The 14,385-nt window shown below is 35.2% G+C and overlaps 1 protein-coding gene across 6 annotated transcripts in view; it reads right to left on the reverse strand.

The window, feature by feature from the left end:
* Nucleotides 1–4,679: 4,679 nt before the first annotated feature.
* PUS10 (pseudouridine synthase 10) overlaps nucleotides 4,680–14,385 on the reverse strand; it is a 54,573-nt gene continuing 44,867 nt past the window's right edge. For 5 of the 6 annotated variants that reach the window (XM_006191327.3, XM_032497612.1, XM_032497613.1 and 2 more), the window contains exons 15-18: nucleotides 13,650–13,767; nucleotides 9,777–9,919; nucleotides 8,147–8,246; nucleotides 4,680–6,207 (exon numbers count right to left, since the gene is read on the reverse strand). In XM_006191327.3, the coding sequence (XP_006191389.1) occupies nucleotides 6,169–6,207; nucleotides 8,147–8,246; nucleotides 9,777–9,919; nucleotides 13,650–13,767 (400 nt within the window). In that variant the 3' untranslated portion in view covers nucleotides 4,680–6,168. Of the gene's footprint in view, nucleotides 6,208–8,146; nucleotides 8,247–9,759; nucleotides 9,920–13,649; nucleotides 13,768–14,385 lie in introns of all 6 variants that reach the window. The other variant, XM_032497614.1, reaches the window with a different exon arrangement.

The following is a 14,385-nucleotide window of genomic DNA, read 5'->3' on the forward strand; positions in this document are numbered from 1 at the left end:
TTTAAGTGTACAGCTTGATGAATTTTTACATATGTAAATAATCATATCTGGCTCCCCAGAAGTTTCCTTCATATCCCTCCCCAATCTACTTTCTCCTCAAAATCACTATTCTGATTTCTGTCACCAGAACCCACTGTCTTAATGGCATTTTACATTGGTAACTGGGATTCCCTACTCAAAACCTTAGTGAACAAAAACAGCTGGGTTGTCAATTTCTAACTTAATACTTCAGAAAAACTAATTATACCTAGCCCATGTTAGGAGAGACTTGGAATTGATGATCCAGGCTGCCTAATAGCACCAAATAATTTGTTGTATTATATCATAAATTGATTTATTGAGGGATGAAAAATAACTTTGTGATGTTAAATAACATAAAGAAATGGAAAGAATAAGTAATTTTTAATCAAAACATCTGGATTTGCATCTTCAGCTCTGCCACTTAGAAGTTATGTAATATTTAGCACTTTACTGTGGGCCTCTCCCAAATATAAAATGCATATAATTCCCAGCCTACTTACCTCACAAAGTGTATTGTATTAAATAAAATAATGCATAAGAAGCAATGCTGTAAAATATACAGTGCTAATCAAACATTGTTAATAAACCGACATCTGCATAGATCCTGTAGCCTTGATTAATCTCTAATCCAAACATTTCTTCCAGTTAGCAGAGTGACAGAAATCACTATGGATTCGACTCTTTAGTAACAACCCCGAGATGAGTTTCTCTTTAGAGTGGCTAGCTGGAAGGCCTTCATTTGGCCTTATTCTTTCCAGACCATTTCCTATTATATAGTGAAGATAAAGTCAGTAACTTCCAATTCTGAAATTCTATGATTCTTAATTTCTTTACCAAAGTTGACTATGAATTGGGAGTAATACGACTATCTTACTAAAAAGGAGGCTCATCATAGCTAATGAAGTGGCTACTGAAAGATTTATGATGTGTTTTGTTTCTGGAGATTGAGTATGAGAGGGACAAAATTAAGGTGCTTTTTGCATCACATATAATAGAAAATTTCATGCTGTTTAACATTAAAGCCTAGGAGTGGGTAGTGAATCAGAGATAAATGTATGGGTTGTCTGTATCCATTTTATGCCTTTGTTTGCCTACGATCTAGTCAAATTAATATTTTAACTAATATATCTTAGCAGAGTTTAAAGTACAGACTTAACATCAGTGGCTAAGATCAAATCTCAAGCGTAATCATGTCTGTAATATTTTTTCATGCATTCAAAAATATAGACCAGAAAATCCCCCAAAACTAAAAAGCCCCAAACCAAAGACCATCATGTCCCCACTACCCTCACTAATAAAACAGATACAATTTTTAAGCAATATTTCTTCTAAATGATTTTTTCTATTCTAAATGTCCATGGCTTTAGGAAAAAATACCACCTGCTAGTAATTATTTAAAAGGAGTAGAATTTATCATACCCTAATATTCTTATCTCTTACTTCTACAACTTCAGTTTACTATTGGACTTTTTAAAAAGTTTAAAGAATTACCAAAAATTCATCAAACCCCTATGTGTGAAGAGTAATATACAGTAATTAGTACAAAATGTTGGTATTTTAGTATATCAAGTTTTCAGGAATATTAGCAGATAAATAAAATATAAATTTTTGTTAGAAGTATCAAACATTCATCTTGCCTATTTTTCTTCTTAAATTTTAATCAAAAACATTACAGCTTTGCATAAAATGTAATAAAAAATAGATAAGTTGGAGTATTTAGGGGTCTCCTTGTGGAATTCAGTTTCAGAAGACTTTGTTGGTAACACACCTGATTTTATTGGATAATTAGCTGAAAATGGTGGTCACTGGTGCACAGTTCAGGTAGCTTTGAGTTGGAAAGGAAAACAAAGTATTTGGGTATTGGGCATTCTTAAACGCATGGTTCAGATCAGATGAACCCTTTTCAAGATGACTTCCATTTTAAAAGAATGTACTTAACAATACTATTGACTATGATGAATCCAGATCCCTGCAGAATGGCACTATTCCAGTTTTTTAAACTGTTCTGAGTGTTTTTATATAGTTATTAATGACTGTAATGAATCTGAAAAAAACTGATTTTTAAAAGTTCTCAGGTACTGTTTAATTATTTAAGGTTAAGTGTGATATCAAGATGTAATCATTTTTAAAATGTCAAAATACCTTCTATTGTACAGAATATTTTATTACCTTTGTATGTAATACCTTGTATACAGTGATTTTTTTCCTTGGAAATATAATAAATGGAAAAAATTCTAAAACCCTTACAATTTGTTCCTATTTGACTTTAAAACTATCAATGAGATTTTCTTTATATTTATAGCATCCTCCTTACAGAGAAAGGTAGTTTTGGTTGCTTAGAAACATTAGACATCTTATGGACTGCTACAGCTGAATATACTTGCATATGTAACTACTGAAATGCCTTTGTAAAAGATTTTTATTTTCTGCCTTCCTGACTTATTTCCTGCCTGTCTCTCTCCCTTGCTGAACAATTCAAGACAAAAATCATTTGCTTATTCTGAGCTACGTACAGGCAGGTATTGCCACAGGGGGCAAAGGTGGTGGCCCAGTGTGGAGCCTGAGAACATCTGAGAGTAGAAGGGAGGAGAGTCTCAGTGATCTGGAGCAAGAATGCAGTAATAGGAGACTGGTTACTTATAAGGGGGACTGAATCTATTAAGTAAATATATTAAGGCTAATAGGAGCCAAATTTCTCACTATCAGAGAAAGAAGTTACAAATATGCAAAGGGAGAGAACTAGAATAAGGCTGGAGTTGGAAGTACTGGTATAAACTCATATTTTTCAGAATAGGTAGATAAATGCATAGTGTGCGCACCATGAGAGGTCTTGGGAGCAGCAATGCCACAATAGCGATGAGCACACCTGGTGCCCAGATCTTTTTTGTAACTGTCATTTTCCATGAAAAGGAACCAGTTCCTCTTAGAGAAATAGCCCATTCCAAGGCTGGTGCAGATGAAATACAAGATGCGCCTGGAATGTCTTTGTGTTAGAAAGAACAAACATGCTCCAAGAATAAAGACAAGTTAAAAGGACATGGGGGCCAACTTGAAGGGCACCCACTGGCCAAGTCAACACTTAGAAATCAAAATAAATGTTGGTAGCAAATTATAAACCATCAAATAAAATAGGAAGCCATGAATCCACAAGAAGGGAAAGCTCTACCTTTCAGTGTAATGCCAACCAGTAAGTGTAAAAGGAACGGTGGAATTAGAAAATCATTTGATAATCATTGTAGTAATTAATTCAGATGAAAATCTTTAGTGAATGCTAAAACTAGTGAATGAAAGTTTTATGGTGTCCCTGCAAGACACTTATTAAAGGAGAAGAGTAACTATAAAAGTGGAGAAGCTTGGCCCACATCACGTCTTCATTTACTGATCAAAGCACAATCATCAGTAACTGCAATAATCAAAACTGTGTAACATCTGAGAAAATGCAAGAAGATAGTCTCTTCTGTGGTATTCTTGCTGGAAAGGTATAACCTGAATCTAATTATAAGGAAACATTAGGCAAATCCAAATGAGGAACAGTCTACAAAATAACTGGCCCGAAATCCTCAAAAACGTTAAACTAACGAGAGTCAAGGAAAGACTAATTGTTTCCAATTGGTGAAGACTAAAGGGACATAACAATTAAATGTAAAGTGTTATCCCTTGACTATGAAGGACACTGTTGGGAAAACTGGTGAAACTTGAGTGGGTAATATCAGTGTAATGTCAGTGTTAATTTCCTAATTTTGATAGCTACGTTGTAGTGAAGTAGAAGACTGTCCTTGTTTGTTTGTAGGAATCACACACTAATGTATTTGGGGTGATAGGCTCATGGTTAAGGGAAAAAACACTCTGTACTTTTCTTGCAACTTTCCTGTAAGTTTGAAATTATTTCAAAGTGAAAAATTAAATTTAAAAATATTATAAAAGTATTACTTTCTCTGTAATAATGAAGGGTATACTATTTTTAAAAAATCAACTCAGAAAGGCTTACATCAAAGAATAAAGTCCCAAAAGAAAATATCTAAGTAAGATGTTTTTCTCTTTGGAAATAGAAATTTAACTTCTAAATTGATTTCACATAACTTATAAATGTAACCAGTTACCTTACTTGGGAAATTTTTCATTTTACCATTTAAAAACAAATTTTCCAGGTAGTCAGTATTTTTACTATACTAAAGCACAGATTATATTTGGGAAGAGATACTAAGTACAAAGGCCCTTTCTCTAAGTGTTATTTAAAGAGACATTTAATTTATACAAAGCTATAAGAGACCATAAAACTAATTTTAAAATATTTATATAGGCAAAAGCTAAACTATATAGTACTCTCATTACTTAATGTTACCAGTTCTGCTTAAAGACCTCGTTAATTTTTAACAATTTGTGTCTCAATATTATGTGAACATTTGGAATAAGTATTTATAGCTAATGTTTTAAGCTTTGCTTGAAATTTTATATAATCCCAGGAATAGAAATTTAAACAACAGAAGTCTTCTGATTTAAGTTTGCTAAGGAGATTCTTAATTCTTCCATTTGCAGATCCACTAAATTCAAAGCTGAGCCAAAGGGGAACACACAAAGACTATTTCCCAAATTATTTAAATCTCTTTTGCAGCAGAATTTTCCCAGAAACTGAGAAACAGTCACACAAATGTTCTTACCTTTTTATCAAAAATTTATTTCTATTATCCCTTTCTCATTTTCTGGCATCGAAAATAGTGCAAAATTATTTGCTATTATTTGCATATGAAATTTATTCATATCAAACCATTTTCCTGATTCCTAAGGTGAGTAATATACATCTTAGTATTTATGAAGCATGTTTAATGTAGCAATGGGAAATCCAATACTATCCAAGTCACGTGTGTTCTAAAATAAGCTTTGATAGTTGAATCAGGGCGATGGAAATTGCACTTAAATCTGAGATTTTAATAAGACTCCTTTCTGAAACTTTTCTCTTAATGACCCATCTGTTTTCTTTAGGTTTTGCTTAATGTTTTTTCTCTTCATAGTATCAACTAATGATTAACTTATTAAAATACGGTAGTAATTTGAGAGCATATGAAATTTACTTGGGCTATTTTTTGGTAAGCTTGATTTGGTATCTAAATTCCAAAATTCAGTTTTCATGGTTATATGCATTAAAATGACATCCTTGGGTGCCTCCTTCACACAGCAATTGCTCAATAATAAGGCTTATAATAAAGAACCCTAGAGACCAGGAACCTTCAGTCCTAGTCCTAGCCATGGAAGTAACACAATTTTCAATAAATCACTTAATGTCTATTCTTTGGTTTTCATATTTATAAAGTAGAGATGATAATATCCTATCTCCCTGGTGAAGATGTCTGAAATTGGATAATATATTGAAGCACTCTGGAATAATAGCAGCTTACCTTTGTTTAGCAATCTCAATTTTTCAAAATCTTATCTCTGGGATTAAAGTCATTGAAGGCACTTGTGTCTCATTTAAAAGCTTTATGAAAGTCTCTTACCATGTTATGCCTCAACTCCTAAGGTTTCTCTTTCTCTCCCCCAGGAAATATACTGACAATTTTAGATAGTCAAAATAGTAATAACTTGGAGTCGTTAAGATTTGTGACAGGTCACACCAAAGAGTATTTCTATTGGTAAACAGCTTGCTTGAAGCTTACTGGGAAACATATTAATGATGTCAGACTTGTATTTGATATCTTAGTATATTATAAGGATACTGTGCTGCATAAATCTAGATGTAACTTTTATGAAGATAATTTTTAAAATTCAAAACATGATTTTAAAAGTGGTATCTCGCTTGTGGCGGGAAATTTTGCTAAAAGAAATTACATCTCAGATTATCAGAGAATGTATCCTGTTTGTATACCTTTCTAAAAAAGAATTAGGAAGAGAATGGTTTCATAATTCATAGTTTGACTTGTGCGGGGAGGGGGAACAAGAAAAATCGTAAGACATCCTAAGAACAATTCAACACAAAATATACACATACATAGAACCTGAGATGTTAACAACAAACTTAAGAATATATAGATCAACATGATCCAAATGGTTTCCAAGACACCGTTATGGTGGGTAAACAGCCAGTTCACAGTGCATGCCACACGGATGTCCACATCGTGCCGGAAAACCCTATTCTGTTTCCAAATTTGAAAGCTAGTCATCCAGAGCAGGGGGCCAATCAACATCTACAGACTAGAAGGAAGAAAACAAGTCATTAAAACATTACTGTTCCAGTAAACATTTGCTGGTAATGCTGTAAAAGTTTAACAGTTTTAATATAATGCAACAGAAGAAACTGCATTGGGAGAAAAGAGCCATTGAACACTACAATTGAACACTCTTAAGATCCACTCTAGGACTTGGATTCTTGGGCCTGAAGTATGTTCCTAAATTCCTGAGTATCTGGTTACTCAGCTAGTTAGCCAGTTATTAATTGTACCTTTTGACCGATAAGAGACTAGAAAACATTTAAATCTTTTTTTAACATTTTAAGATATCATTATCTATGGGTAAAGTAGCAAATAAATTCAGGAGGCAACACCAACTTTCCCTCAGAAGTCTCAGAAACTTTTAGTCTTCAGATCATTTTCATTTTCCCATGTTGCATTTAACAATACTCAGGTACTCTGTACACTTACAGTCTTGTTTGTAGCTTAGCAACTAAATGTGAAATAAATCATTATGAAAGATCACCTGGAACTAGAAATGGATTAGAGATCTTTACATATCACATATAAGTCTAGCAAAATTCTTGTTTCTTTTAAAATTGAATTTATCTATCTCTACTCATTCTGGTTTGGCTCTTTTGGAACAAAACCTTGATCTCTGAGTCATAATGGAATTACAGCAGCAGAATGGTTTGCCCCTACATAAATAATCATGTTCCTGGCATTAAAAGTATGAAACTGCATTTTGCTTTAACTAGAAGGCCTATTTAGAAGTTAGTTTTAAAAGTAATTAAATAAATAAAAACCACACAACTACTGTACCCATGTTGTTTTTTGAAACTTAAAGTTTAAAACCTGAAATAATTTACTAAAAATGATTTTTTTAAATTAATCTATGCATCACTACCAGATTTGGAAATTTTTATTAGAAAAGCCCAGATTTACAACCCATATATAAATTAATGGGTGCTTTCTCAAGCCTGAAACCAAACATTATTGATCACAATCTTGTATGTGTTGAGGGAAGGGGAGGGTAGAAATGTTTGTAGGGTTTTAAAAGCTCTAAAGGTGATTTCAATGGACAGTCAGGGCTGAGAAAACTTGGCCTGTGGCCCTTTGACACTCTTAAGCTAAGAAGGCTCCCTGCAACCTTGAAGGTACCACAGGAGGTGTATAAAATCTAATCTGAAAGCACTTCAAGAGAATTGCTGGTAAGATAATAATGTTTCAGTGATCAATTTGATTACCAGGCTGTTTTCACACTAGGCAATTATACCAAATATACCCATTTCTTTTTATTTATAACTGATAATATACCCAAGTGCAAGCTTTTTTTTTTTTTTTTTTTTGGTGGGCTCAATTCCTAATCAGTTATTCACCAAAAAGCACAATTTGTGACTCAATACCTATTGATGCTCAAATGAGAGAAACAGTTATGGAGAATTGCCTGAAAGACCCATTCATTCCATTCCTCTCGTTATTTAAGAATTTAATCTGATTTCAATTCAGACTATAAGAGTAGAGAATTTGGACAACATAGAATCCTTATAGAACTGCTTTTTTTTTTTTATAACCATTGGCTCATCCCATTTTCTATCCCTGTCCTGAATATGTGTTTCTAAGTAAGCTCCCTTAAATTCTTTATAAAAGAGTCCAAAGGATATATGAAGGGCACATACAACTTCATTTCCTTGCTTGATTTAAGAACTTAGATCTCATGTCATATGTACAGCACAGTTAAGTAAAGTAGCTATATATTTGCAAGGATCATAATGAGAGCTTGTTTTTTAAAAAAAAAGAAACACATCCTGATGCCAGTCTCTCCCTGCAATATAATGCTGTGAGATTTCAACCATTTTAAAATACCTATTAAAGTGAATAGTACTACCTGGCTTAATGCTAAAAAGCATAACCATGGCTCAATTCAGTGTACAAACAGGCAGTTTCACAACAAAATGGTTTACCTCAACATCCAGCTCAAGAATGTCTGCAGTCACATCCATCAGCGAGCCAATGTTCGGCCTGGTTCTCCCAAAGTCTCCATGTACAAACTCTTTAATGTAGCTGGGGTTTGTTTAAGGAAAAAATGAGATAAAAGTTTGTTCTTAGATGATAAATAAAAAGTTAACACCACAATATGCTAATATTATGTCCTCTTTACTTTCCAATAGTTTATTCACTCTACTTTGACCAAATGTTTTGACTCACATAATTATCTAGTCTTCTTTGCTAAACTCCTAATTATTCAACAATTGTCCCTTTTCTCTCACTTTATAGAGTGCCACTTCTGAGTAGCGATGATGAGGGGAGATAACCAAAAAGCCCCAGAATAAAAGTCCAGAGTGGTTTTTTTATTCATAGCCAGAGGGATAAGGTATAAGTCAAATGAACTAGTTCAGTATACTGAGCAATATATGTGAAAAATTCACATTTTTCTGTGTATAACCACATAGTATCTGAAGTTCTACCAAATAGTATTTCTTGGCTAATGGCTTAAGTACATGTACATGGCTGGTTCTAGAAGTATGTTAATGAGATTGAAAAGACATTAGTTTCTTCAAAAGACCATTGCATTTCTTCCTAGCACACCAAAATAAAAGCTGAAATTAGATTTAAAAAAATTTCTAATCTGTGATTCCTTTGAAATTACATCTACAATAGGCAAATGTGCTCCAAATAACAAAGATACAGTGGTCTGCCCACTGGTCTAAATATATCATGCCTTGATCCAAAATGTAAAAATTTAGATTTTAGGAGTAAATAACCTATACTTGTTTCAGCTTAGTCACTCCTGGGATAGAGCAGGGGAAGAAGAGGGCAGAGAAGGTTGATGGAGAATGGCAGGCAGGCTAATTACAGCAATATAGTGAGAATGCTATTTGGTGACTAAAACTTTTTTTCCCTTATCATATCCAATAAATGTCATTGTTTTTTACTAGTTAGAAGGCATCTTATCACATCATGCTATTGGATCATGAAATAATGTAAAACTGAGAAACAAACAAGGAGCACCTTTGAAAAATAAACTAAAGCTAACACTACGGCAATTTCCTGATCTATTTTAACCAGCAACTCAGATCTGATACAAAACCACACAAAGCAGGGTAGCTTATGAACAAGCAATCAACCTGGGACTCTTCTCTTGTTCTGGGCCAGTGGCCAAATACAGTGACAGTCACTACATAAGGTAAGGCCACTTCCATCTACCATCCCTGTTTAATTATCTGGGGGAAATGCTCAAAATGCTGAAAGGACCCAAATGTGGTTATGAATATGTGACTTGCAAAATGTGTAAAGACATGAATCAATGAATCAATCAAAGTGTTCCCTGAGTACTTACTATGTACTCAGCATTGTATGAGATACTCAGTATTTTAAAGTTCACATTGAACTGGCTGTTGCCTCATGGTTTAAAATATCACTTTGAAAAACACAAGTTTAATGTGTAAGAACCCCTCAGACCAAAAACACCTCCAACCCAAACCTTTCCCTAACCGTTCCTAGATCGATCAAGTTCAACCTCTTTTCTAGGGCAGCATGAACCCTCCCAACAGGGTGCTGGTTAGATCAGTGCTACCGGAGGTGAAAGGATACGTTCCAGCTTGAGTCTTCAGGTAGAGGCGGAAGTGATGTTCATCCACGTAGTGTGTCTCCATGGAGTGAATGATGCGAGTTCTCACAGCCAAGGGCCTACGGTGGAGGACCCGTAAAGGAGTTTTCTGGTCAATCTTTAAGTCCTAGAGGAGGATACGATAACCATGGTGTCAGCTTTGCTGCCCAGTGAAGCCCGTCTTAGCACCTCCTCTGTCATCCATGGCTCACTACAGACATTTTCTTAAAGGACCCCATCTATCACTGTCATGACAGAAACCAATACTAAAATAAATTGTATCCTCTAAGGTTTAAGTCAACTCTATGGGACTTCCCATAACCCAGTCCACAATTACTCATTTTCTGGGCCCCAGTAAGCCATTAAAAAAAAACAAAAAAGGCTTAAAGGTAAATGATCCCTAAGGTCCCCTTTGCTCTAATAGTCAACAAATTGTTTAGGACCCTGGAGTTCTATCCTGCCCTTTAACAGAGCTCTTCTAGAAGACAATGTTCTTACCTATTTGTTCCCTAACCCAAAAGAGTGACCTACCAGTGGGGATTTCAGACTGAGGTGAGAAATGGCTGTTTGTAGGTGGGACATCAGCATTACTTGTGTGCTTGGGCCATGTGCGTGTTTTAGGGAGAACCGTATACCTACTCACAGGTTATTTTTTGGGTTATACAAAAGGATATATCTGGAAAATTAACAGTTGCATCACTGTCCAGGGTCATGTTTCAATACAGTAAATTATAAGTGTGTACAATAAACCAGGACCTCTCAATATTTGTTAGCCCAGTTAAATTACTTAAGAATAATAATGCATGTCTTTTTACATCAGGTCTTTAGGGACACAGGCTTATTTTTCTCACAATTAGAGATTTCCTTTTATGTCACAAGGTAGAAATTTAAAAATAGAGATTAATATTGTAAAAGGCCAACTAATTCTAAGTTTTAAAAATAGATATTGGGCATAACCAGCAATGCAGGTTCAGAAGAACTTTGAATCCTCTGCAATTTCTTGTTGGAACAACTCCTTCTTAATTTACATGATTAGTGAGTGCCTGAAGCCATGATGAGAAAAGAAAAATTTCCATCTGGTCTCCCCTCTATCAAGTTCTCCACCAAGAAAGAAGAGCAAGTTCTGACAAAGACTACACTTGAAATGACATGACTGCTTTTATCAGAGCAGTGAGTCACCCTCCTAATTCATGGGTTTTACGATTCTGTAATTCTTTGATTTTAGAAGCACTTTGTTCTGATGAGATAAGTTGTCTCCATAAGGGTTGACGTTACTCTGGCCAAAAGGACCAAAAAAAGGACAAAGCTGAATTATTACGGAATCTGTAACGACTCGGCTGCACTTCAGAGCACAGAGCCAGCTGGCCTTTAAAGGAGTGACTAGCTAAGGCATGCCCTTCTCTGTCTCCTTCACCTCAAGTCAGTCCCAGGACTCTGACCCAGGAGCAGTCAATGGAGGCACAACTGAGCTGGTAGAGCCACCACTGCTTCCATCGTAATGCTCTGATCAGCACACGCTGGTGTGTCTTTTTTGGTCTGGTTGTTTATTTAACAAACAAAAGGAAACCACTTCATTTACTCTGCTGTCCCCACACTGCTAAATCTTCAGAAGCACATAGCACACACAAGCGATTTTTTTTTCCTTAGACGTAGTAGTAAGGGAGAAGGATTCCTCCCTAAAAACAAGGAGAAAAGTAGTAAATTTGAAGTGACTTTTTTCTCAGAAAAGGGGCATTAACTCAGTTTTTATATATTTGATGCTAATAGGAATATCTGAAAAAATGTTTTAACCCTAACACTTCGAAGTCAACTAGTCTCACTGGTGCACCTGAGGTGTGGTGCATTAAAATAGACCCTTTCACTACCTGGTACGTTACCTATTCTTTCAGCATTATTTCTGAATTAGCTCTTCGGCAACCCCTAAACTGTGAATCTATTTTTAAAATGAGTTTTTATATTCCTCTAAATAAGCTATACACATGTGATGGAATAGAGGTTTAGAAATTTATTTTGCAATCTCAGAGATATCTGTCTATAGTATTACTATCATCCTAAAGACCGGAGACAATAGGGCAAAAAGCCACAGGGCTCTAGATATGGAATCACAGAACCTGAGAACTGGAGGACCCAGTGGGGGTCATCTAGTCCACCTTTCATTTTATAGATGAACTGCTCCAAGCAGGTGAATGACTTGTATGTTTTCACCAAAACACTCAAAAATATAAGCATTATTCTGTACTTTGCTTTTTTCTTGTAATGTCATGGGTGTTCCTACAAGTCACAGATGTAGACTTCCCTCTATCTTTTTTTCCAATAGTTTAAGGCATATATACACACAATAACAGAAATTAAATGGGATCACATGCTGGGGTTTTTTTTTAAACAACTTTTTAAAAAACTGCTGAATAATATTCCAACTTGTTCTACCATTTCCTTATTGAAGGAAATTCATGCTGTTTCCAGTTTTGCTTTTGCTAATTTTGTCACTCTGAACAAATGTCCTTGTGCACATATCCTTCTGCACTGGAGTTTTATTTCCTCAGGACAGATTGCCAGTAGTGGAAGTGCTGGGTAGAAGTCCAGCATATTTTTTATTTTTACAGTCATTGCCACATTGTTTTCCAAAAAGCCTGAAACACTTTCTACTGAAGATGTGTACAACTCGCCTTCTTCCCTACTCCAACCAGCAGGCATTCTTAGTCTCAGAGGAATAAAGTGAGGTCTTACTGTTACTTCACTCTGGAGGTGGAACATCTTTTCAAATGATTCTTGGCCATTTGGAGTTGCTCTTTCTTCAGCTATCTGTTCATATGCTTTGTCCATGTTTCTCTCTTGGGTGTCTGTGTTTTTCATAAGTATAAAGTTATGGTATCTTATGGTATCTTCTGCCATACCATTTGTTTTCTACATAGTCATACATACGTGTATACATAAGCACAGACTTGTGTGTATGTGTGTTTAAATCACAATGTATCATCCTCTATATATTCTTATAGCTTGTTTCTTCCCCCTTAGCATTTATCAGGAACATTTTCCCTTGGCAATAGATACTCATCTACCATATACTTTCTAACAGCTGGCTAGTAATAGTCCATCATATAGATAAGCCGTAAGATTAAACCAGTCCCCTCTAGCAGATCATCTCAATTATTACAAAATATGGCCCACTTAAATAGTGTTGTGATAACTATACACGTCTTTGTGCCCATTTATGCTCATCCCCTGCATTTGAAAGTAAGTTATCTTTACAGGAAGAGGTGGGGGCAGGTGGGAAGACATATGCAAATGAACATGTAGACCTTCTACAGTGATGTGCTCATGTGAAGGAAAATCTAGCATGTGCCCGAACATTTGTGCTCCACATACATCATCCTGTTCCATTTATTTAACATGTTTTATTTATTCACTTAATCTCGGCATCAATTCTATTAGATAAGTGCTATCTTACAGTTCCTTTTTACAGATGGCCAAATATAATAATAGCATTGCTGAGTGTTTTCTATGTGTTAGATCCTATTCTAAGTGCTTTATATGACTAAACTCATTTAATCCTTCTAACTGATTTTATAGATGAAGCACCAAGAGGCTAAGCAACTTGTCCAAAGTCACACAACTAAGAAATGGAAATCCAGGATTTACACCGAGGCGATCTGTTCTGGGAGTCAGGCTCTTCACCACTAGCAATGCTGCGTCTCAGACAGCTCAGATGAATTGCCCAGTCATTTAACTAGTAAATGGCAAAGCTGGGATTTAGCATCAAGTCTCACAGTCCCCAGAGCTTGTTGGTAACAAATGAGAAAACAAAGGACTCTTTTATAGGCAGTAGAAAAATAAAAAGAATTACAGCACTGAATTACCTTTATGTCATCTAGGAATTCAATGTCCTTCCTCTGTATTGCTTTATTTGTCCATATTAAGGCACTATAGGTCTTGGTCTTTTCTTCTTCACCTTCTTTCATATGTCCTATTGCCTCTCTAAACAAAAATAATAAAAGAAAGTTTATCTGGATATATAAAATACAGACAAGCCTTGCCCTGAACTTCCCTTTCTTTAAAAATCACTTTATTGAGATATAATTTGCATACAATTCCCCTGTTTTAACTGAACGATTCAGTGATTTTTTTAGTACATTTACAGAGTTGTGCAGCTATCACCACAATCTACTTTTAGAATACTTTCATCACCCCAAAAGAGAAACTCCACACCTATGTGCAGTCACTTCTCATTCTCCACTTCCCCCAGCCCTTGGCAAGCACTAATCGACTTTCTATCTCTATAGATTTCCCTACTCCGAGCATTTCATGTAAAATGATATCATACAATATGTGGTATTTGGTGTCTGGCTTCCTTCACTTCATAATGTTTCTAAGGTTCATCCATGTTGTAGCAGGTGTCAGTGCTTCATTCCTTTTTGTTACTGAACAGTAGTCTATTTATGGATAGACCACTGTTTGTTTATCCATAGATATTGGGTTGTTTCTACTTTTTTGCTATTGTAATGCTCCTAAGAACACTCATGTAGAAGTCTTTGCGTGGATGTACACTTTCATTTCTCATGGGTATATATCTAGAAGTGGAATTGCTGGGTCATA

Source organism: Camelus ferus, chromosome 15 (assembly GCF_009834535.1).
Source record: "Camelus ferus isolate YT-003-E chromosome 15, BCGSAC_Cfer_1.0, whole genome shotgun sequence".
Lineage (NCBI taxonomy): Eukaryota > Metazoa > Chordata > Mammalia > Artiodactyla > Camelidae > Camelus > Camelus ferus.